This window comes from Petaurus breviceps, unplaced genomic scaffold (genome assembly GCF_028583685.1).
Source record: "Petaurus breviceps papuanus isolate PSGF00001 unplaced genomic scaffold, PetGlider_PUasm1.0 91133, whole genome shotgun sequence".
NCBI lineage: Eukaryota > Metazoa > Chordata > Mammalia > Diprotodontia > Petauridae > Petaurus > Petaurus breviceps.
In genome coordinates, this window is record NW_027187419.1 from 45,221,075 (window position 1) to 45,244,667 (window position 23,593).

The 23,593-nt window shown below is 40.9% G+C and overlaps 1 protein-coding gene across 1 annotated transcript in view; it reads left to right on the top strand.

Annotated features, from left to right (window-relative positions):
- Positions 1–8,254, top strand: part of ADAMTS15 (ADAM metallopeptidase with thrombospondin type 1 motif 15) — a 42,083-nt gene extending 33,829 nt beyond the window's left edge. The window contains exons 6-8 of the mRNA XM_069080712.1: positions 34–215; positions 359–534; positions 4,190–8,254. Of these exons, the coding sequence (XP_068936813.1) occupies positions 34–215; positions 359–534; positions 4,190–4,964 (1,133 nt within the window). The 3' untranslated portion in view covers positions 4,965–8,254. The remainder of the gene's footprint in view (positions 1–33; positions 216–358; positions 535–4,189) is intronic.
- The last annotated feature ends 15,339 nt before the right edge of the window (positions 8,255–23,593 follow it).

Here is a 23,593-nt window from a genome sequence, read left to right on the forward strand (position 1 = left end):
TGAGACTCCTGTGTTTGCTTCCTCCCACCCCAGTCTCTGGAAAGAGCTTCCGGGAGGAGCAGTGTGAGGCTTTCAATGGCTACAACCACAGCACCAATCGGCTCACCCTCACCATGACCTGGGTGCCCAAGTACTCGGGCGTCTCCCCCCGGGACAAATGCAAGCTCATCTGCCGAGCCAGTGGCACTGGCTACTTCTACGTGCTTGCGCCCAAGGTGAGCAGAGATTGGAGGGGGGAGATCACAACAAGAGTGTCTTTCTATAGAGAAAAGTTGAGGAAATGTGCCAGCTCATCCAAATCTCTCCCTCTCTCTCTCCCTCTCCCTCCCTTTCTTCCTTCCCCATGGGGATTCCATAGGTGGTGGATGGTACCCCATGTACCCCGGATTCTACTTCAGTTTGTGTCCAGGGCAAATGCATCAAGGCTGGATGTGATGGGAACTTGGGCTCCAAGAAGAAGTTTGACAAATGTGGTGTCTGTGGGGGAGACAACAAGAGCTGCAAGAAGGTCACCGGACTCTTCACAAAACCCATGTGAGTTTTTTGTTTGTTTAAATAAAATAAAGCTATAATTGGCAATTCTAATTTAATGTTTTTTAAAAAAAATATTTAATGAACATTTATTTTCTCTTCTTCCAAAATTCCATGGCCCCACTGGGGAAACATAATAGCAACAAAATCCTTGTGACAAAAATGCATAGTCAAGCAAAAAAAAATAAAATCCCATATTGGCCATGTCCAAAAATGTACTCTGTAGCCTGAGTTTATCACCTCTCTTTGTTAGGAGGTGGGTAGCTTGATTCATTATCAGCTCTCTAGTCTCATGATTGATGCAGAAATCTTAGATCTTTTAAAATTGTTTTTATGATGTTGTTTTAGTATGAATTGGTCTCCTGGTTCTGCTCACTTTATTTTGTATCAGTTTATGCAAGTCTTACCAAGTTTCTCTGAAATCGTCTCCTTCATTGTTTCTTTTTTTTTTTTTGGAAGGGGAAGGTAGGGCAATTGGGGTTAAGTGACTTGCCCAAGGTGACACATCTAGTTTTGTGTTAAGTGTCTGAGGTTGGATTTGAACTCAGGTCCTCCTGACTCCAGGGCCTGTGCTGTATTCACTTCGCCACCTAGCCTCCCCACCTTCATCATTTCTTATGCCATATTGTTCTGTTATTTACATATTTACTTTGTTCCCCAGTTGATGAGTACCCTCTTTTGCCCCTCTTAGTTTTCAGTTCTTTGCTACCACCAAATGAGCTGCTAGAAATATTTTTGTATTTATAATGTTTTTTCCTCTTTGATTTCTTTGAGGTATAGGCCTACTAGTGATATCACTGGGTCAATGGGTATGCAGTTTAGTAACTTTGGGGACATATTTCCAAACTGCTTTTCAAAATAGCTGTACCAATTCATCACTCTCCAAGAATGCATGAATGTGCCTGATTTCCCAAAGTCCCTCTAGCATGTGAATTTTAGGCCTGGGAAGGTAGCAGCTATTGGGGGGGGGGGTGGTAAAGAAGGGAAAGCACCTTCCCCCTCTCTCCTCCCATACCTTAGCTGTGAATTAAGGAACTCTGGAGTGATTGAGACAGATTCCAGACCCTGACAATACCTCCAGCCAAAATAATAATAGCTAGCATTTGCATAGCACTTTAAAATGTACAGAGCACTCATTTGAACCTCATGATGGCCCCATGAGATAGGAAACTGAAAGAAGTTAAAGGACTTTATCAGGGTATACAGTTTTCAAAGTCTGAGGCAGGTTATGGACCCAAATCTTCTAGATTCCAAGAATAGCACTCTCTATATACTTTGACACATAGCTTCCTAGAGCATAGTGCTGACCTTATCCCCAAACTCTGAAACAAATTTCACAAGTATTTATTGAATGCTTATTCTCTGTAAGGTATTATGGTGGGTGCTTCAACTGATTAAAAAACAAACAAAAACCAAACAAGACATGATCTTTGACAATGGGAGATCAGATGAGCATAGAGGTAACAATGACAGGGAAGACAGAGGGTGTGTCCTCTTATAAAGGCTTCCATCTTTCTCCTGGACTTTCTGACATTTCTCCAGGTTTGGGGGAAAGTCTGAGGTAAGGGAGGTGATATCAACTAGAAGAGTAGCTTTGGAGTGGGGACCAATGAATGGTGTGGATTTTCATTGCCAAGAAAATTGTCACTTGAAGCCCTAGCTTCTTCCAAGATCCTGGCTTCATGGAGCCTGTTGACTCCAAAGTTCTAGGGCAGAGGTTCCCAGACTTATTTGGCCTACCACCCCCTTTAAAAAAAATTACTCAGTGCCCTTCTGGAAATCTACTTTCTTTAACATTTTAACATTTTTTTTTGAAATTTGTGTCATTTCAAAAAATATATAAAATATATTTAAAAATGATGCATCTTAAATTTAATAATTTATCAAAATTTGTGGTTTTTTTCCTGTGTTGAAATTTTGATGATGCAATATTGTGTCATGTAGCCATATAGTATCATACTGGAAACAAATCATTGTGCTCGTATATTCGTGCTGATGCATGCTGGACTTATTGACAATGTGTGACGTGCTTGCCTGTCAACTCTTGCTTGTTAAGACCCGTTGGTGGACTTGACCACTGATGGGTTATAATTTGCATTTAGTGTGTTTATTTGGAAATTAATGTAATCACTATGACTTTAATTTTGTTATACAATAGATGAAACATATATGAACTATTTTTCAAAATTTTCTTCTCTTCTCTCCTTTCCTTATGCTTCTACCAAGGGGGTAGAATAAAATAAATTTATAAAATAAAACAATATTCAATGTTCCCTAGTTTCTGGGCTATTACCATCCCCTTGGATCATCCCAAGCCCCCCAGGGGTTAGTGTCACCCACTTTAGGAACCTCTAGAGTCTAAAGGGCCTGCCTTCTGTATTCAAGTGAACACACTGAAAGCCAAGAGCAGTTAATTTTCTCAAGTTCACGTCTGGTTAGAAATCTGTTCTTGGATAGTGTCTCCCCTTTTTTTTGGGGGGTACACAATGGTTGACATAAGGATACTTTGATCCTGAGAACTTGGGACTCTTTGGTCTTAGAGGGCTTCCCCTGGCTGCCCACTCTGAGTCTCTCTGAGGGATGACTCGATTGCCCTTTGGACTGAGCACTCTCTGGGTGCATACTTGAAGGGAGAGAGGGACATTTGGTTGCTGTATTCAGGAAGCTAACATGGCCAAGTCACATATGTATCAAGTAATATAAACAAGCAATACACAAACAAGGGGTATGGTGAGTTCCACAGACTTAGCTCACAGTGACCTGCATGGAAATTATCTATCTCAAGGATGATCCCTGGCATAATTTAGCTTTGGGAAATACAATAATTATAATTACATACTATCACATTTGATTCTTACAACAACCCTATGAGGTAGGTGCTACAAATATTATTATCCTGGTTAGAGATGAAGGAATTGAGACTCAGAAAGGATGAGGGACTTGTCCATCATCGCACAGCTAAGAAGTAAACTCTGAGCTTTAAATCCTGTACTCCAAAGTGTCAGAGCTGGATGTTGAACTCAGGTCTCCTGATTCAAAGTCCAAGATTCTTTTCATTATACCATGTATATTTTTTTCTTTTGTTCAGACTTATGATATCATTGATATGGAGCAAACCTCTTGGTTAGAAATTGCAGATCAGCAATTTATATCTTATCTGCAATTTATAGTTTAGAGTTGCCAGAGGCCTGTCATATATAATATGTGTCAGAGATGGAAGCTGATCCCAGACCTTCCTGACTTCGCCATATCATGCTGACTTTGATCATGAACAAAACTTAATTTAAATGAGAATTATCCAAAATTGTAAGTGGCTGCTATTAGGGTGTTAGGTTTCCCTTTAATGGAGCTCTTTAAGAAAAGGCTTGATTACCTCTTGGGTACAATGTTATGGTATAGGTTGGACTGAATGGACTATGAGATAAAATCCGTGAAGTGACACAGGTCTGAATTTTTTCTTCTGAATTAACCTGAATTAAACAGAAGCTGAACAAACCAATTGTCAGGTGTATTACAGTGGGGATTCCTTCCATGTATGGGTTGGATTAGGTTGCCGCTGAGGATGCCTCCAACAGTTAAATTTAGTGATTCTGTGGACCCTCACCCTCTCAAAGCTTGTCTCTAACTCCTACTCTCTGGGTTTTTTTTCCTCACACAGGCATGGCTATAACTTTGTGGTGGCTATTCCAGCAGGAGCCTCAAGCATTGACATTCGTCAGCGAGGCTACCAAGGCTTGATTAGTGATGACAACTACTTGGCCCTGAAGAATGGGCAAGGCAAGTACCTGCTCAATGGGCACTTTGTGGTGTCCGCTGTGGAACGGGACCTGATGGTGAAGGGCAGCCTGGTCCGTTACAGCGGGACCAGCACAGCAGTAGAGAGGTTGCAGGCATCAAGGCCCATCCTGGAGCCTTTGACTGTGGAGGTACTCTCTGTTGGCAAGATGACCCCACCTCGCATCCGATACTCTTTCTACCTACCCAAGGAGCCCCGGGAGGACAAGTCTGCCTATCGCAAGGACAACCGGGGATCTTCCGTGCTCAACAACAGTGTCCTCAGCCTCTCTAACCAGGTGGAACAACCAGATAACAGGCCTTCAGCTCGTTGGGTAGTGGGCAGCTGGGGGAGCTGCTCTGTAAGCTGTGGGAGTGGACTGCAGAAACGTGCGGTGGACTGCCGGGGCTCCCCAGGGCATCTTGCTGCTTCTGCCTGTGACACAGTCCAGCGACCAACAGAGACAAGGCCCTGTGGGGAGCCCTGTCCAACTTGGGAGACAGGTGCCTGGTCTCCCTGCTCCAAGAGCTGCGGCAGGGGATTTAAGAGACGGCCGCTGAGGTGTCTTGGTCATGGGGGACGTCTGCTGGCCAGGGACCAATGCAACCTTCGTCGGAAACCCCAGGAGTTGGATTTCTGCACCCTGAGACCATGTTGAATCAGGCTCTTTCTGCTACCCCCTCACTTTCCCCACCCTCACATTAGGGCCACCAGCATTCTGGTCAGCTGGCATGGTGGGCACTGGCCAGGGGGGTCACCTCAGGACCCAGCTCACATCTAGGAGCTAAGGACTATTGAACAGGGGTGAGAGGTTCTCCTCACCCTCCCTCACTTGAGCAGAGTGGTACTAAACTCACAGTCTACCTCGTGCCAGGCTCCTCCAGTGCCCAGGTGCGGGGGGGATAAGAGGAAGAACCTGAGAGGAGAGTGTGCTGGGCATGGAAGGATTGGAGCCCAGTTAAAAAAAGACCTGGAGAATGGGCATCTCCAGGGCAGAACTTCAGGTACTGTGGCACTCCCTCAAAGGAGGCCGCAGGCTGCTGGAAGAGCCGAGGCTGGCAGCCTGGCACCCTCAGGGGGCCCTGAGGGCTCTTGCGCCATCTCTGAACAATGCAGGTTTTCACGGTGCTTGCAACCCACTTTCTTTTTCTTTTCTGACTGGTAATGGGAAAACAAACAAACAAACAAAAGAAGCAAGAACCCAAACCCAACAAACTCAAAACTTTGCAGGATAAGGAGACCCTAAAGGAAAGGGGATTATAGTTAGATACCATAATGGTGAGGTCATTTTCATCAAGGGGGGATAAGGATGTAGAGGGAGTCTTCAGGGAATCTCCCAACTTTCTCTTCTCCTTTATGGTCCCCCAAACATTCCGCTCCTCTCAAACCCAACCATTTTTATAGGGTATTGTATTCATCTGGGGCTGTGGGTGGGGCAGGGAAATCATCTTTGAGAAAAAGCCTCTGTAACCCTGTAGGGTTGAAGAATCCTTAGAGTTCATGAGAATATGGAAGTCGAGAAAGTCTAGATCCTCCTGAAAGAGGGATTGGACCAAAAAAATAAAATCAGCTTCGGGATCCTGGAAATTGTCCCAGAGCCAATGGCCAGTGTAAGGAAACCCAAGGGGTAAACTGCAGACAGGAAGCTGCTGTCACTGGGGTTGAAGGCTGTTGTCTTTGTATCTCCCACATCTCTTTGCTTTAAGATTCTTCTGGGTCTCATCCAGCAAGGGTGCTGTTGTGCTGTTCTTCCCGAGTGAATGGCCTTTTATCTCCAGAGGGGCCCACAAAAGGTATCCAGTTTTACCTTCTACATTAGCTCAAACTGCCCTCAGAGTGACTGCAATCTCATATCCCTGGAGACAGTGATGCCTCGGAGGGGAGATGGTGTGACTCAGAACCAGAGAAGGCTTAGGGCAGCAGGGTGCTGAGCACTGAGGTGCATTCCCTTTCTCTGACATCAAGACTGCTGTGTGACCTTTGGTATGTTTATTTGCCTCCCTGGACCTCAGTTTCCCCACCTGTTAAATGGGGTTACTTGCTACCTCAGGTTCTGCTTTCTGGGTACCCCTATTCTCCTTTCTTCCACCTCCTTACCACACCCTAGGTAGTAGTGACATGCTATCCCAGAGCTGAGTGCCCTTCTCAGAAGGTCATGCTCTATGGACCACGAAGATGAGTCGATCTCTTTGGGGTAGATGCTGGTACCTGTCACCAGGTGGGGCTCCCAATTTTGAGATCCTTCCCTAACTCCAATTCAGGTTTCCTTAGGGGCTAATATCATGAAGTTTGTATTTTCACCTGATAGAATTTCAGAGTTGACAGATCCCTAAGAGGGCATCTAGTTCAATCTGAACCCAAAGCATGAATTCCCAACTCTTTTTTTTAATCTAAGAACATTTGTAGCCTCGAGGGAAGGCATTTCAGCTAAATTCAGAGTTTGCAAATCAAATGGCCCAGGTGACCTATGTCAGAGGAGTAGAAAGCCTGCTTATATTCCATGGGCCCCAGGGCCCTAAAGAGACTTGGTTGGTTGTGGGTTAGAGAGAAAACTATAGCGTTAGGGATGGAGGCTCATTCATAACTACATAGCATTCTCATTCAGAATAAAGTAACCCCAGCCTTCCATGTCTGATTGTTCAGTGATGAGCTCATTAGTGTCGAGATTCAGATCCAAGTGTGTGTAGGGGTTCCCCAAATGGGATTAAACAAGGTAGGATTCCTAGGGAAAGGATTTTGATTCCTCCAACCACTCAATCAACTATTAAATGAACTCTTGTCTTCTAGCCTCTTCTTAGGGCCTAAACTGAAGGGCAGAATTCCTTTAGGAGGGAGAAAAATGTCCATGGTCATTGGGTGATGAAAAGTAGGGACCTTTAATGGGGACAAGAGCTGAGATCAGGGTTCAAAAGGCAAAGCAGGTTAATCCATTTTTAGTGCATCTCACTAGGTGTCAGGGATGGGGTGGGTACTGTGAAGAAGAGACATGGATGAGGGTGGGTGGGTAGTAGAGATGCCTCCACTGGGGTGACTGATCTCTTGGAAAGAGAATCCTTATTATCATTCACTTCGTGTGGATCTTTAAAGGAGGAACATACTTTCTTGTTCCTGACACAAACCAGGTCCCGAAGGTGTTTTTTTTTTCCTGGTTGTTGGTATTTTTTTCTTCTTCCTTACTAAAAAAAAATATGACCAAGGTAGCTTATTTAGAAGTTGCCCTTGACTATGAACATTCCACTAATCAAACTATGTCTTCCAGGACTGAGCAGAGATCGAACTTGAGACAGATTTTTGGAGGCCAGATCTAGCAGGGCCCCTCAAAAAGCCAAGTTTTTTTTTTCCCATTGGTTTGGGGACAAATATGAATTGGGTTTAGCTTGACCTTGTCCCCTTTCTCTTTCCTGTGCACTGACTGTAGGAGCCTGACCCTAGCACTCACCTTGCTGCCCTTGTGTTGTGGGACAGGGGGGAGGTTGCAAGGGGGCATCCTGAGGGGCTGTTTTTGTTTCCTCTACCTTATGATTGGCTCCCCCAAAATACCAGAACTTGTCACTGTCACTTGTGGAATTTGTTTTTGTTTTTGTTCCCTTTTTCGGGGGGAGGTTATGTGTGTGTGTTTGTGTGTATGGTGAGTTTGGTTCGTTTATGCCCTGAGTACTGCAGAAGGACAGCAGAGCCTAGGTACTGGCTGGGCTATGTATACTGTGTATACCTGGGAGTTGGCCAGTGAGTTGTGAATGGCCGCTCCTAATAAAGTTGTAAGGATTTAAAATCTTTGCCAAGTCTCAGTGTTTTTATCTCTTCATCAAACATTTCCCAAAACTGAATGAAGGATCCATTCAGTTAGGAAAAATAGGTTATTTTAATTTAATTCTTGTATAATACATTTTAAAAATCAGCCAGTCAATCAATCAGCATTTATTAAGTGCCTACTATGTGCTAGGTGAAAAGTGCCAGAGCTATAAAAAAAAAGAAAAAATAGTTTCTAGATAACATGCAAAGAACTATGCACAAAACTACACAAAGTGCACAAAATTATTCACAACTATGTATAGAGTAAATTAGAGATAATCAATAGAGGGCAAGGCACTAGAACATTAAGAAGTGTTGGGAAAAATAGATTCTATTCTTGTTCAAATTGGTTAATTAGGTGACTCAAAAACAAGATTGCTAAGAAAACCCTTTGATTCAGCAAAAAAAGAATATATATATATAAACAAGTATACATGTGTGTTTATATGCATGTATGTACACATGCATATATGTTTGTATATATGTTATATATTCATTTTTTTGGAGGGGAAAGGCAAGGCAATTGGGGTTAAGTGACTTGCCCACTGTCACACAGCTATAAGTAAGTGTGTCAAATGTTTGAGGTCACATTTGAACTGAGGTCTTCTTGACTACAGGGTTGGTGCTCTATTCACATATTAATTAAATAAAATTAATAATTTAATATTATATAAAATAATTTAATATTATTAAATATTAACACAATTTAATTATTAAGTTGCTAACAATTAAATTGTTATTTAGGTTTTGCTAAAGGAATAGCCTTTGTCATTCCATGTACCCTGTTTTTTTTTTTTTTTTTGGAGGGGCAGAATGGGTGCTTTGGAAAATATCACCATAGTAACTGGATAATCCTAGACCTGGAAGGAGACCTTGAGGTTTTTGAGTAGATCATCTCCAAGCCTCCAGGCAGGATCATACTCAGACCATCTCAAACAGATGAGAAGGCCTTGTTTTGAAAGCCCTCCAGGAGGAGAGAGAAGTTTCCTAATCATGGCTGGATCTTGGAAGGAGGCAGGAACAATTTGCTCTGTAATCCATACTCCAGTGGGGGATGCTTCCTTTGCCCCAGGAGAGAAGTACATTTGGTGATTGCAAAAAGGGTTTTTTTTCCCCTCCCTCTTGTGATAGTGCTCTTGTGGCCAAGTCAAGTCCTGGCAACATGTACAGCAGCCTGAGTTGGCACGACAATCTGCAATGTGTGTGACCCCGAATAGTCTCTCCATTTCTTGTTGGCCCCTCCCCAGCTCTTGCTGAATGAGTCAGCCACAGTGCTTCAGGTCCCATCAACAAGTTCTAGAAGAGTAAAGCATCTTCCTTTTGGCCTTTTTGGAGACTCACACATGAGCCAATGGCAGCAAAAGATAGTTTCAAACAAGATCTTTGAACTTTCCAAAGCACGTGACTGAAAGAATCAAATTATGTTGCAAACCCAGTTGCAGTGCCAGTAACCCAACAGCCACTCATCCATCCTCTCTCACTCAAGACAATCAGATGACTTCTGTTGCCCTCCATTCTCTCTCACTCAAGACAATCAGATGACTTCTGTTGCCCCTTTCCTTCTCCCTCCTCTGCTCAGGAAATACTTCCACTTCAGTTTTTGAGGTCTCCTTCTCTTCTGGTTTGATTTGCAAACCACATTCCTAATGCAGACCAGAATGCTGAAGGAGATAAGAGTTCTTGGCTTCTAGAGACATTCCAAGGAACAGGCAGACCAGTTTGTCTCCAAAAGAGTACAGTTTGGGAGGTAAAGAGAGTAGAAGGAGACAAAAGAGTCAGGGAGTGTCTTTGCAACAAAATCCTTGCAGATCTGGGAAGTGGGAAGTGTACTTCCCACAGTAGGGAAAGTGCTATGTAGTTCCAATGAACAGTTCTGATGGGGAAAGATGCCCTCACTGATGTTACTCTATTGGGACTCAGGTCACTCTGGCTTCCTTTTCTTCTGGAAAAATACAGTCTCCCACAGTTCATGGGCTATCTGCCAAGCTAACTGTGAGGGGTGGTAGTGTAGGACTTTAAGATTTGGATTCAGAGGAAGGCAGACCAGGTACCTGCTGGAACACAACTGGATTATTTATTTGGCTCCATGTAATGATTTTTGGGAAGGAATTCCTTTATTTCTAAGGGAGCAGAGGTGACCATGAAGATGAGATAATCTTATAGAGCCTCTGCCCGTTCTCTATAGCTAACTGTTATGGAAGCCTAGGCAAGAGGGCAGGGAGGGATTTCACTGGAAACATCCATCAAACTAAATGGAGATAAATTAGCCCATCTCTTAAGACAAAGGAAAACAGAATTTAGAGCTGGAAGAGACCTTTGAGATGACTCCATTTTTCAGAGAAGAAAACAGGAGCCCAGAGTTGTGGAATGATTTGCCCAAAAGACTTGTAAGAACTGATGAAGAACAAGGTGGACAAAACCAGAAGGACAATTTATACAATAACAACAATGCTGTAAAGAAAAACTACTTTGAAAGACTTGAGAACTCTTATCAATGCGATGAACAAACATGATTCCAGAAGATCAATGGTCAAAGGTTTTACCCATCTGCTGGCAGGTGATGGACTCAAGATGCAGAATGTGATGTATTTTCAGACATAGCCAACATGGACATTTTTTTAACCATGCATATCTACTTAAAGAGCTTTGATTTTCCTTTTTTTGTTTTCCAACTTCGGGAGTGAGAGAGGCAGAAAGTTAACTAATCAAAGGATTTCCAAGGAAAAAAGAAAAGGAAAAGAAAGAAAAGATTGTTATTGAAATGTAACACTCCTTTGGTCTTCCTCAACCTTTGGGGTAGGGGTTCCTGCCGGGGTCTCTTTGAAGAGTGGGTAATACAGGTGATGAACAAGTGGCTACTTTGCTCAGCTGGGCACTGTTGGGCTGCTACTGCTACTACTAGCTCTGGCTGCCAGTGAGACATCTCTGAGAGCTTTGATGGGCATTTGGGTCTCATCAATCACCTGGACATTTTTCTTTCTGGATACTCGGTTTGCCTAACACCAGGAAAGAATAAAGACAAAAGAAATAGAGGTGTCATTTGGTCAGTGATAAATGATGGCAGGGTGGGGGAAGAAAGTACCCCCTTCATCCTCACTCAGAACCCACCCAGGGAACAAGAGGGCTTGGGGTGGGGGTTATACTCCTTTATTCTATACACAAAGTTCTGACTTAGCAGCCAATTGAAAGATTTTTTTGTCACCATACAATATGAACCCCTTAGTTATCATGGTTGACAGGAAGTAGCCAGGGGATGCTCTGAAGTGTGTGTGTGTGTGTGTGAGTGTAGATCCCTTCCTTCACAATACCTGTCCATTTCAAGTTTCCATGTATTTGTGAACTACATGAAAAGTTTCTATGTAGCTTTTCTATGCAGTTGTTGACTACCTGGAATGACAATTGAGTATGCCCCAAAGTTGGGGGTGGTGTGTAGAGAGTACTAAAGAAATGTCAAAAAATGTACAAAAGAGAACAGAAAGAAGGCCAGAAGATCCACAGACAAGTAGTACAGCTTAGAAAGTTACATGTTGAATTTATTATATACCTAAAAAGAAAAGCAATCTATATGTAATAGAGATTCATGCTTTCATGGACAATTGTCTTTTTTAATTCTGCTTTGCATATGGAAATACTTATTTAATTTTATGTTCTTAAGTTTGGAATGATTTTAAAAAATTGATTTGTCCAAGGTCACCACCAATACATTAGAGGGAAGTGAGTTCTGTATTCCTGGGAAAGGTTAGCATTGTTGTTGTCAGTTCCTGGGCTGCCATGAAAGGTTACTTGGCTGTTTCAGAGGAGATAATGTTCCCTGCTTCTTAAACAACATTTTTTTCCCATTCACTTTCAGTTGACAGAAGATAGCCAAACTTTGCCTAAATCTTTCCTTAATAGTTTATATGCTCACCCTTGGTTTGTGGTGTTTTGGGGCTTCTCTTAAGGACCTTGGACATGACATTCAATGCCCCAAACTGACCAGCTACTACATATACATGATTAGGGTGGGAGGAGCTAAAAGACTGAACTTCAAAAAAAGTTTTAGTCAATATAGAAGGTAAAAGATTATTAAAGTTTTCATTATTATTAAAAGGCTATTTGAAAACTATAAAATACTAGACCTGGAAGGGATCTTTTTTTTTTTTTTGCTTTTTGGAGGGCAATAGGAGTTAAGTGACTTGCCCAAGGTCACACAGCTAGTAAGCATTAAGTGTCTGAGGCTAGATTTCAACTCAGGTCCTCCTGACTCCAGGGCCAGTGCTCTGTTCACTGCACCACCTAGCTGCCCCTTGGAAGGGATCTTAAAGAACATCTAGGTTGGGAGATGGTAGGAGTCAGTCAATTAATGAACATTTATTGAGTACCTACTATGTGCCAGACACTGTGCTGTGTTGGAGGTAAAAAAAAAAACAACTGCAAAAACCTGTACCTGCTCACAAGGAGCTTACAATCTAATCTTCAGAATCAGTCTCGAAATCTCAGTGGGTAGGGACTTCAGCGGTCATCTAGTCTAGCCTTTACTGGGACAAAAATTCCCTCTACAACATACCTGACAACTAGACATTCAGCCTCTCAGAACTCCTCTAGTAAGGGGGCACCTGCTACTATCCAAGGCTGCCCATTCCACTTTCATATACCTATAAAAAGAAAGTTTTTTTCCTGACATAAAGACTAAATTTGCAACTTCCACCCATTGTTCTTAGTTTTGCCTTTGGGGGTTAAGTAGAACAAGTCTAGACCTTCTTCATGATATCCCTTCAAATGCCTGAAATGAGTTATTTTATGTTCCTACTTCTTCCCTTTTCCCATCTCAAATCTTCTCTTTTCCAGAATGGACATCCTCAGTTCCTTCAAAAGACTATCTTAAGGCATTCTCCTTCTTTATCTTGGTTGCCCTACTTCATATATACTCCAGTTTATTGATATCCTTCCTACAAAAAACATTTTTCAGATGTGATCTGATAAGGACAAGTAAAACAGAATTTACTCCTTACTAATGCTGGATACTATTTTTATCTATCTATCTATCTATCTATCTATCTATCTATCTATCTATCTATCTATCTATCTATCTATCTATCTATCATTGATTTATCTCTTTTATATTTTCCCCAATTAAATGTAAAAATGATTTTTAACATTTATTTAAAATTTTTTTTTGAGTTCTGGGGGTGGGGTGGGGGTACTGCCAAGATGGTGGCATAGAAGCAGGAAAATTCCATATACCCCCTCCATAACCACCTCAAATACCTATAAAAATGACTCTAAACAAACTTTAGGGCTACAGAACCCACAAAATGACAGAGAGAAAGAAATCTCCCACTGAAGACAGCCCGTTAGGCTGGCAGGAAGGGTCTATTTCAGCATGCTGAGAGCAGAGCCCAGATCCTTGTGAGTCTGCAGTTTTAGGCCCAGGGTGGCCCCAACCAGCCGTGGCTAGAGGGACATCAGGATAGTGGATCACCATCAGTTGTGGTGGGCACCAGAATATCAACCCATAAATGCCAAAGACAAAGTGAGAGGTCAGTGGACTTTGCGAACAGGGGGTCTGGGAGTGTGGTCTGGCCTCCGCCCCCTGGAGGGAGAAGTGGCTGAGGCTTGGTGGCCACCGTGTGGCTGCTTTAGAGGTCCTGGCCTGCAGGTTGTAGGGGGACCAAGCGACCAGTCTGAGGGGTAATGACTCCTGCTTTAACTTGCTTGGATCTGGATTGTGGTCTATGGTGGAGGTCCTGGGGTGTGTGACCAGTGTGCCAGAGCCAGTGGAGGCTTCTGAGAGGGCAACCAACTAATAGCTCTGGCAGCTGAGAAAACCCCAGTGATTTGGGACAAAGCTCTCCTCCCTGGAAGCAGAATTCTACTGTGGCAAAAAGCTCAAAAGTCAAATAATTGAGTGGCAACATGGGCAAGCAAAGGAAGCAAAGCAAACAATCAGACTTTGAATTCCTTTTTTGGGGACAAAAAGGATCAAAGCATGTAATGGGAAGAAGACAATAAAGTCAAAACTCCTGCACCAAGTGTCCAAGAAAAAATGAATTGGTTACAGGCCATAGAGGAGCTTAAGAGGGATTTTGAAAATCAAATAAGAAAAGTGGAGGAAAAGTTGGGAAGAAAAATAAGAATGATGCAAGAAAATCATGAAAGGAGAGTCAACAACCTGACTGAAGAAAATAACACCTTAAAAAATAGACTAACTCAAATGACAAAAGAGGCTCAAAAAGGCAATGAGGAGAAGAATGCCTTAAAAAGCCGAATTTGCTAGATGGAAAAAGAATCTTAAAAACTCACTGGAGAAAATCATCCCTTCAGAATTAGATTGGAGCAAATGGAAGTTAGTGACTTTATGAGAAATCAAGATACTATTAAACAGATCCAAACAAATGAATAAATAGAAGGCAATGTGAAATATCTCATTGGAAAAACCACTGACCTGGAAAATAGATCCAGGAGAGATAATTTAAAAATTATTGGACTCCCTGAAAGCCATGATCAAAAAAAGAACATAGAAATCATCCTTCAAGAAATTCTCAAGGAAAATTGCCCTGATGTTTTAGAACCACAGGGCAAAATAGAGGTTGAAAGAATCCACCGATCACCTCCTGAAAAAGATCCCCAAAAGAAAACTCCTAGGTATATTATAGCCAGGTTCTGGAGTTCTCAGATCAAGGAGAAAATATTACAAGCAGCCAAGAAGAAACAATTTGAATATTGTGGAAACACAATCAGAATAACACAGGACCTGGCAGCTTCTACACTGAGAGATCAAAGGGCTTGGAATATAGTATTCTGGAGGTCAAAGGAGTTGGGATTAAAACCAAGAATCACCTACGCAGAAAAACTGAGTATCATGTTTCAGGGGAAAATATGGTCATTCAATGAAATAGAGAACTTTCAAGCATTCTTGATGAAAAAACCAGAGCTAAATAGAAAATTTTTTTTTATTGTTTTTTGGAGGGCAATTGGGGTTAAGCAACTTGCCCAACGTCACATGGCTAGTAAGTGTTAAGTGTTGGAGGACAGATTTGAACTCAGGTCCCCTTGACTCCAGGGCCAGTGTTCTATTCACTGCACTACCTAGCCACCCCTGAATAAAAAATTTGACATTCAGACACAAGAAGCAAGAGAAGCATGAGAAGGTAAACAGGGAAAAGAAATCATAAGGAACTTATCAAAGTCGAACTATTTACATTCCTACATGGAAAAATGATAATTATAACTTTTAAAACTTTTCTCAGTATGAGAATAGTTGAAGGGAATATGTGTATATATATGTATACATACATAGATATGTCTATATAGAAGGGTATATGTGCATATGAATACATATGTGAGTGTGTGTATATATGTGTACAGAAGGCACAGGATCAATTGAATAGGAAGGGATGATACTTAAAAGGTGAAATTGAGAGGTGAGAGAGGAATATAATGAGAGGAGATGGGGGAGACAGAATGGGGTAAATTATCTCATATAGAAGAGGCAAGGGCAAACTGTTACAATGGAGGGGAAGAACAGGAAGGCAAAAGGGAATGAGTCAACCTCATTCTCTTTGAATTTGGATTAGAGAGGGAATGACATACACACTAAATAGGGTATCACTCCCTCCAGGAGAGTAGAGGAGAAGGGGATGAAAGGGGGGCTGATGGAAGGGAGGGCAGATTGGGGGGAGGAATGTTGGAAGCACACACTTTTGAAATGGGACTGGGTCAAAGTAGAGAATAGAACAAGTGGGGGTCAGGATAGGACAGAGGGAAATATAGTCAGTCTTTCACAATATATCCACTGTGTACACATACACGTGTACAATCTATATTGAATTGCTTATCTTCCCAGTAAGGGTGGGTGATGAGGGAGGAAGGAAAAGAATCTGCAATTACAAATTTTAAAACAAAATATTTTAAAAATATTATTATTATTATTATTATTTTTACATGCAACTGGAAATAAGATATACAGGCAGTGGGGTATAGAAATCCATCTTGCCCTACTGGAAAGTCAGAGGGAATGGGGGAGGATATAGGAGAGAGCAGATTGGGGGAGGGTGTATACAGTATGATCATGGTTTTGGGGTGGTGGGTAGGGGAAAGATGGGGAGAAAATTTGTAACTCACAATCTTTTTTTTTTGCTTTTTTTTTTTGGAGGGCAGTTGGGGTTAAGTGACTTGCCCAACGTCACACAGCTAGGGTTTTTTTTTTTGTGTGTATGTTAAGTGTCTGAGGCCAGATCTGAACCCAGGCCCTCCTGACTCCAGGGCTGGTGCTCTAGATTCACTGTGCCACCTAGCCACCCCTGTAACTCAAAATCTTGTGGAAATGAATGATGTAAACTAAAAATAAACATAAAATTTAATTAAAAATTTTTTTTTGAATTCTAAATTCTCTTCCTACCTCCCTTCCCCCTTTCCTGAAATGGCAAGCATTTTGACATAGGTTATATCTGTGCAATCATGCAAAATACATTTCAATATTAGTCATGTTGTGAAATAAAATATAAACCAAAAAAAAACCCATGAAAAAATAAAGTGAAAAATACTGTGCTTCAATCTGAAATTTCCATCGATTCTCTTTCTTTGGAGGTAGATAGAATTGTTTCATCATGAGTCCTTTGGAATTGCCTTGGATCATTGTATCGCTGAGAATAGCTAAATAAGTCATTCACAGTTGATTAATCATACAATATTGTGTTACTGTGTACAATGTTCTGGTTCTGTTCACTTCACTTTGTATTAGCTCATGTAAGTCTACTTGTCATTTCTCATAATACAATAGTGTTCCATTACAATCTTATACCACAACTTTATCAACCATTTCCCGATTGATGGGCATCTCCAGTGATCTCCAGTTCTTTGCCACCAGAAAAAAAAGAGCTGCTATAAATATTTTTGTACAAATAAGTCCTTTTCCCTTTTTTTTGATCTCTTTGGGATACAGACCTAGTGGTGGTATTGCTGGATTAAAAGGTATGCACAGTTTGATAGTTCTGACTATTCTTTTAATGTAGCATCAGATCAGAGGACTAGAGATAGAAGGGACCTCATAGACCAATACCTGAGGTCTTACAGGTAGTAAGCTTCAGAGGTAGGATTGGAACCCATGCCCTCTCATTCTAAAACTAGTTCTTTTCACTGTAACATAGTTGGTTCATATTAAGCTTGTTCACCCCATAGTGGGATATAATCTCAAAATTATAGTTATAAAGGATTGGAAAGAGATTGTTGGTGGTGTTGGAGGCATAACCATGAAAAATACTTTGCAGTATGTTAATATCCCTCTGAGGCAAAGGAATCCAAGGTAGGGTGACTTGGACATTTCTGGTAGTACAGATTAGATATAAATACTTTCAACATTAATCTACTTTTCAAACATTCTTAAACTGGGGGAACTGGCATTTGCAAGTTCGATTCTGCCTCAAGCCAGGGGAATAGACTATTTGCTACTGATTTTTCAGTTAATGCCTTATGTTCTCTTGGCTAATTCTCTAGTCTCTTCAGGTCCTGGCAATAAATATATTATCTTACTCCCCTCTCCCACCCCAAACTGAGAACTTTATGGATATCTTGGAACCAAGAAGCCACAATCCTAAAGGGCAAGGGAGCTTAAAAACAAAATAGATAGAGCGGTGGGAGAAGATGGAAAGATTGTCCACAGACATTAGTGTGAAAACAACTACATGGTATTTAAAATACATTTCAGCATAGGTCATATAAAGAGGTTTATTTTTTTAATATACCCCCTGTATCTTTCAGTCATACATGTATTGTATATAATATATTTCAATGCACATATCTCAGGATAGGAATAGCAGAAACATATGTTAAACAAAGTTATATTAACTCCAGGGACAACATCACTGGGTTATGGGATATTATGATTCTATGTGCTTCAACAACACATGTTACCCATAATGGATCCGAGGCTTTAATATACTGGGCTTGACTGGGGAAGCATGTTGGAGATGGGCAGAGAAAAATGAAATTCTCTTGAATATGTACTGAATCAGAATGAATGAACCTTCGTGAAAGGCACAGGGGAATCCCCATGTTGCCAAACTATTATACAAGGCAGAATTTCCAAAGGAAAAGGTCGCTGTTATTCTCTTGAGACTGTTCTGGAAAAAGAGTTAAAAAGTACGAATTGCCTTGTAGGAAACTAGGCAAACACAAGACTGCTCTAACATAGAATCACAAAATCGATATTGGAAGAGACATCTAGTCTAATTTATACATAAACAGGAATTCTCTCTACATCATCCCTAATAAATGGTGTAATGGGGACATGTCTGTTTGAAGGCTCAGACTCTTAGTTTATTGTGTTGAGGCTCTGGGCCTCAAGGACAAGTCCAATTGAAATTCTCAGGATGAGATGTTTAGGGAGATGCTGCCTCAGACACAGGGATGCTTGTATCAGGAACTGAACCAAACTGTTAGAATGGGAGAACAAAAGAAAATATACAGTTCTTTAGGGATAGACAGCAAGAGTGTCCAGGAGGCCTACGAGTTCTGACATACTCTTATGGAACAAGGAGATGAAACATTTAGCTTTGGAGGGGTGACAAGTCAAGGAATGCTCCAATTGGAGGAAAAAAAAAATTGCTTCATGGATGGAGCTGCTCAGACTCAGTCCAGCCACACCCAAAAATGTCAGACCTTTCACCCCCTGAGAGCATGAGTCTTTCAGGTGGCTGTAACAATTTTCAAATTCTAGGCTGTTTGTAGTGAAGCCTAAATGCACATCTTATGTTGATTTAAAAGAGTCCTTTCCTCATTTTAGAGGTATGAGTCTGGGAAATGCTGTTTTCCCAGGAAACTCTGGTGAGAATTGGGGATGAGTTTGTCTTTATAAGGTTGTGGGTGTTAACAATAACAGTAACACGAATTTATTAAACACATACTATGTACCAGATGCTGTGCTAGACGCTACAAAGCACACCCAGGCACACACACAGACACATACAGAGACACACAAACACACAGCATGTCTGTAGTTTGGCATTTTAAAAACAAAATAAAAGAACAGTCCTTGCCTTCAGGAAGCTTACATTATACCAGAGGGCTACAACATGCATATAGATAAGTAAATACAAAGTAATTTCTGTGGAAAGAAGTGCTAACAATTGGAGGAATCAGGAAAGGTCTCCCATAGAAAGTGGTGCTTGAACTGAAACCTCAAGGGATCCAGGCATTCCAAGAGGTGGAGGTGAGGAGGGAGAACATTTCAGGCAGGGCCTTGCAAGGATACAGGAGAGGAGGAAGGAATGTCATGTGCAGGCAATTAAGTATTTCCATTAAATATTATAGTTTAAAAATGCATGTTCTTGTCTGGTCTCCTAGTAAGGTGTAAACTGACTACAGATGATTTTGATGGTTTCAAGGGGAACTGAGATGGGAGCTTAAGCCAGCTGAGACACATTTCCAAAATTAGCCTCCACCAAAGCCAATGATTCACATGAATCTAGAGTTGAGGGGAATGCTGGTTACATACATTCCTTTCTACTCTCATTGAAGACTTCCAGTGACAGAGAAACCACTAGCTCCAGAGGCAGTCTGTCCCACTTTTGGATGGCTTTAATTATTAGAGAATTTTTTGTTATATTGAGTTGAAATCTGGCCTTCTACAAATTCTACCTTCTACTTCTAGTTTTGCCTTCTAGGGAAAATCAAAACAAGTGTTCTACTTGATGATAGGCTTTCACCTACAAAGAGGCAACTATCATTTCCCTACTCATTCATCTACTCTAGGATGGAGAGTCCCACTTCCCTTAAATGATCTTCATATGGCTTGTTCTACAATCTTCTCACCAATCCTGGTCATCCTCCTCTGGACAGTGTTTCAATGTCCTCCCTAAAATGGGTTACTCTGAACTGCGCCAGATGTAATGTGACCAATGGGACATTCTTATCAATGCAGTTTCGGTCCCTAGCCCTATTAGTTCTTTTTGGCCACTGTGCCATACTTTTGTCATTGTACTATAGCAGTATTTTATGAAACCAATGACTTCATAATAATTTTGCTTTTCTCCTTCAAACTCTACTGTCTTAGTCTTAGGGAAATTCAATATGTGGCTTAGGGGTTGCCTCTGGTGTTTTTTTTTTAGGTTAAAATGAGAACCAATGTTTTCAAGGTACAAAGACCTTACATAGCATTTTGTTTTATATCCCTCTGATTCATTTGTCATGTATCACAGTTACTAAACTGCAAGCTCCATGAGGACAGGGTCTTCATCTTATCTGAATTTTGTATCTTTTCCAGTAGCTACTACAGTGATCTGTTCACATGTTTATTAATGATGTTTCTAAAATTGAATTCAATTGAACTGCTAGAAGCAGGTTTCATAGCAGAAATAATTCTGTGTTTGGAGCCAGATGACTTAAGTTTGATTTCCATCTCTGCTACCTACTCCTGGGTGAAGTTGGTTGGGTAAGTAATTTAACATCTAAACACTTAACATCTCTGGTTTTTGTTTCCCTATATGAAAAATAAGGGGTTGACTAGATTATCTTCAAAGTTCCTTCCAACTCTATGTCCTGTGAATTGATATTGAGATATGGGTAAGACATGGTGAAAACCAAACCATTTTGGAACTCTGCACTGACCCCCAGTGGTGTCCTGAACCTTTGCAATCTCATTGTAAAAAAATCTTGGAGAAAGGAGTCACAGATTTTTTTTTTTTTTGTGAGTTAAGGGTGACTTCAAGCTTGAAGTCAGTTGAGAAGGAATTTTTTCTTTGGATATCTGAACAGCTGTTATTACTTCAGTCTTGATTTTAACTATTGCTCCGTCCCAAGCACTAGACAATTCAACAACCATGTGATTTCCTACCATGTATAAGGCACCGTGCTAGTTGATACAAAGATAAAACGTGACATACATAATCTCTACCTTTAAGGAGCTTACATTCAAAGGTGTGTGTTCAAAGGCATGTATATGTGTGTGAGATATGTCACACACATAAGTTTATCATGTGTATAAAATTTCTGATGAGTCTTTTAAACTCAATTTCAATAAGTATATATTTTTTTCTGTGTAAGGGTGTAGAGCTTTATAAAAAATAGAAGACATAGTTACTATTCTTATGGATATAACATTCTACTTTAAGAAAGAGTCTATATATTCAGGAACTACTTTAATGATAACAACACAAGACATAATTAAGTAAAAATGTAGGGTGGTAGAGACAATGTATTAAAAATTCAGAGATGGGGGAGAACAAGTGGGGATGAAGAAGTCAGGGAGACTTCATGGAGGAAGTAAGATACGATATACCTTGAGGAATGAGTAGAGAGAGGGGAGGGCATTGGCTATAGAGGGCAAGTATGAGATGGGAATTGGGATTAATTGACATGAGCAAGATGAACATGGTCTGCTTGAGAGACAGTGCTTAGACCTTAGGAAAATTTGCTTTTGGAACTTATGGGAAAATAAAGCTGGATGGTCTTGGTGAACTAGACCATGGGGGACTTTGAAAAACATGCTGATAAATTTTGACTTTATTTTGAAGGCAGTTGGGAGACATTGAAGGTTTTAGAATAGTGGAGTGATGTGATGAAAGTAATATTTTGTGTATTGTTCTTTTCTTGGTTGTGGTAGTGAGGTATAGAGACAACAAGCATTCTAATATAATCTACATAAGTAACGGGGTGTTTTCATTAGTGAAGATACTCTTTCCCCTTTAAACTACTTGAAACCAGCTCTGGAAAACTTTCCACTGATGCTGTGCCATTGCATTTCTCTACCAAGAAATATTCCTGGAGGGATTTTAGCAATGATAACAAGCAAATTGTTAGGATAACATCACTTTCCAGGCAATTTAGCCTCTCCATGTTTAGAGGCCTTGTTTAACGAAACCAGAAGATGACCCTTCCCAAGTAGAAATTAAAGACAGAAGAGGGTAGAGGCGATGATTCTCAGTTTTCTTCCAGCCCTGGGCACCAGGATGATTTTATTTATTTACTTATTTTAGCTTTGTCTCTAAAGAAGGTCAACTATGATCTGAAAAACAAAACAAAGAACTCAGTAAATTAGGAACAAGGAGGCCAAGTTGGTGCAGGGAAAGAACGAGAGATAGATTGCTGTTCAATCATGTCTGACTCTCAGTGACTCCATTTTGGGGTTATCTTGGCAGGGATACTGGAATAATTTGCCTTTTCCTTCTCCATCTCATTTCACAGATGAGGAACTGAGGCAGACAAGGTTAAGTGACTTGCCCAAGGCCACATAACTAGTAAAGTATTTGAGGCCTGATTGAGTCTTCCTGATTTTAAACCCAATGCTCTACCCACTGTACCACTTGCCTGCCTGCCAGAGATAGATTATTTAAACGAAATATGTGGGGATCCTCAAGTTCTCTGAACTTGCTCCTTTGGGCAATCATATGATGGCATTTCTAAGCACAGGGCCTTGAGTCCCCAGTAGGAAGACACTCACCTGTACATGAGCTCCATTTGGCATAGTTCTCTTTGGATTTATCAAAACCTTCAATAAAGTGAAATGGAATAGAAGAGGGGGTAGGAAGGACAATTCAAATATAGGGGTATGTGAAGGATGGGAGTAGAACCAGGACAGAGCTCTGTTGGGGAATACAATGCTACTGGTTGTTTTTTAAATTTTTTTATTAAAGGCCTATTTTGTGAAAGGATCAGTGTTGGCGATACAAAGATTATTTCAAAAAGGAGCTGATTCCTGACCTCAAGGAGCTTTCAGTCTAATAGAAGGAATATGACAAATATACAAGTAAGTATGAAGGGAGCTATCTCTGGTGAGCCATTTATGAAATGTGAATGCTTTTCTCTGATGGAATAATGCCAAAGGAGAGATCCAGACAAAGTATTCTAGGAAAATTTAAGGAGGGATCACTTTCAGTTGTAGGTGATCAGGGAAGACTTCATGGAGCAAAGAGACTCGAAAGAAGAGAAATATTTCAGTAGTCTATTATAGGCCAATCCCTTTGGCTGGATTGCTTTCCCTATGCATCTTGGTCTCTTGGAATCCATAACTTCTTCTAAAATTCAGGCTGGGTACTATCTGAGGTATTTCATGTCCTCCCCATCTCCAAATTACTTTGTATTTACTTTTTGTATCTTTTTACTTACTCATATTTGCATTCATTTTTATCTTTGCATACTCACAGCCTAGTCCACTGCTTTGCACAGAGTAAGCCTTTAACAAAGTTTGTTGACTTGAATTGACTTAAATAAACTGGGTTGAGGAAAGAATATGTTCCAGGTACAACTGATAGAGGTAGAAGAGTGAGGATAAAATTGAGAATCAGTTTGTTTGGGAGTGTCACTAAATCTGTTGGCGGATGAGGGGCTTCAGAGACTGTCAGGTCTAATTCATACATAAACATCTTGACAACTGGTCAAACGGCCTTCGATTGAAGAAAACCTCTAGAGAGGGTGAACACACTACCTTAGAACAGGCAACCTGTTCTAATTTTGGCTCTAATTGTTAAGGAGTTGTTTTATTTTTTTCTTCTTAAATTGTATTTAACTGTGCTTTTCTGC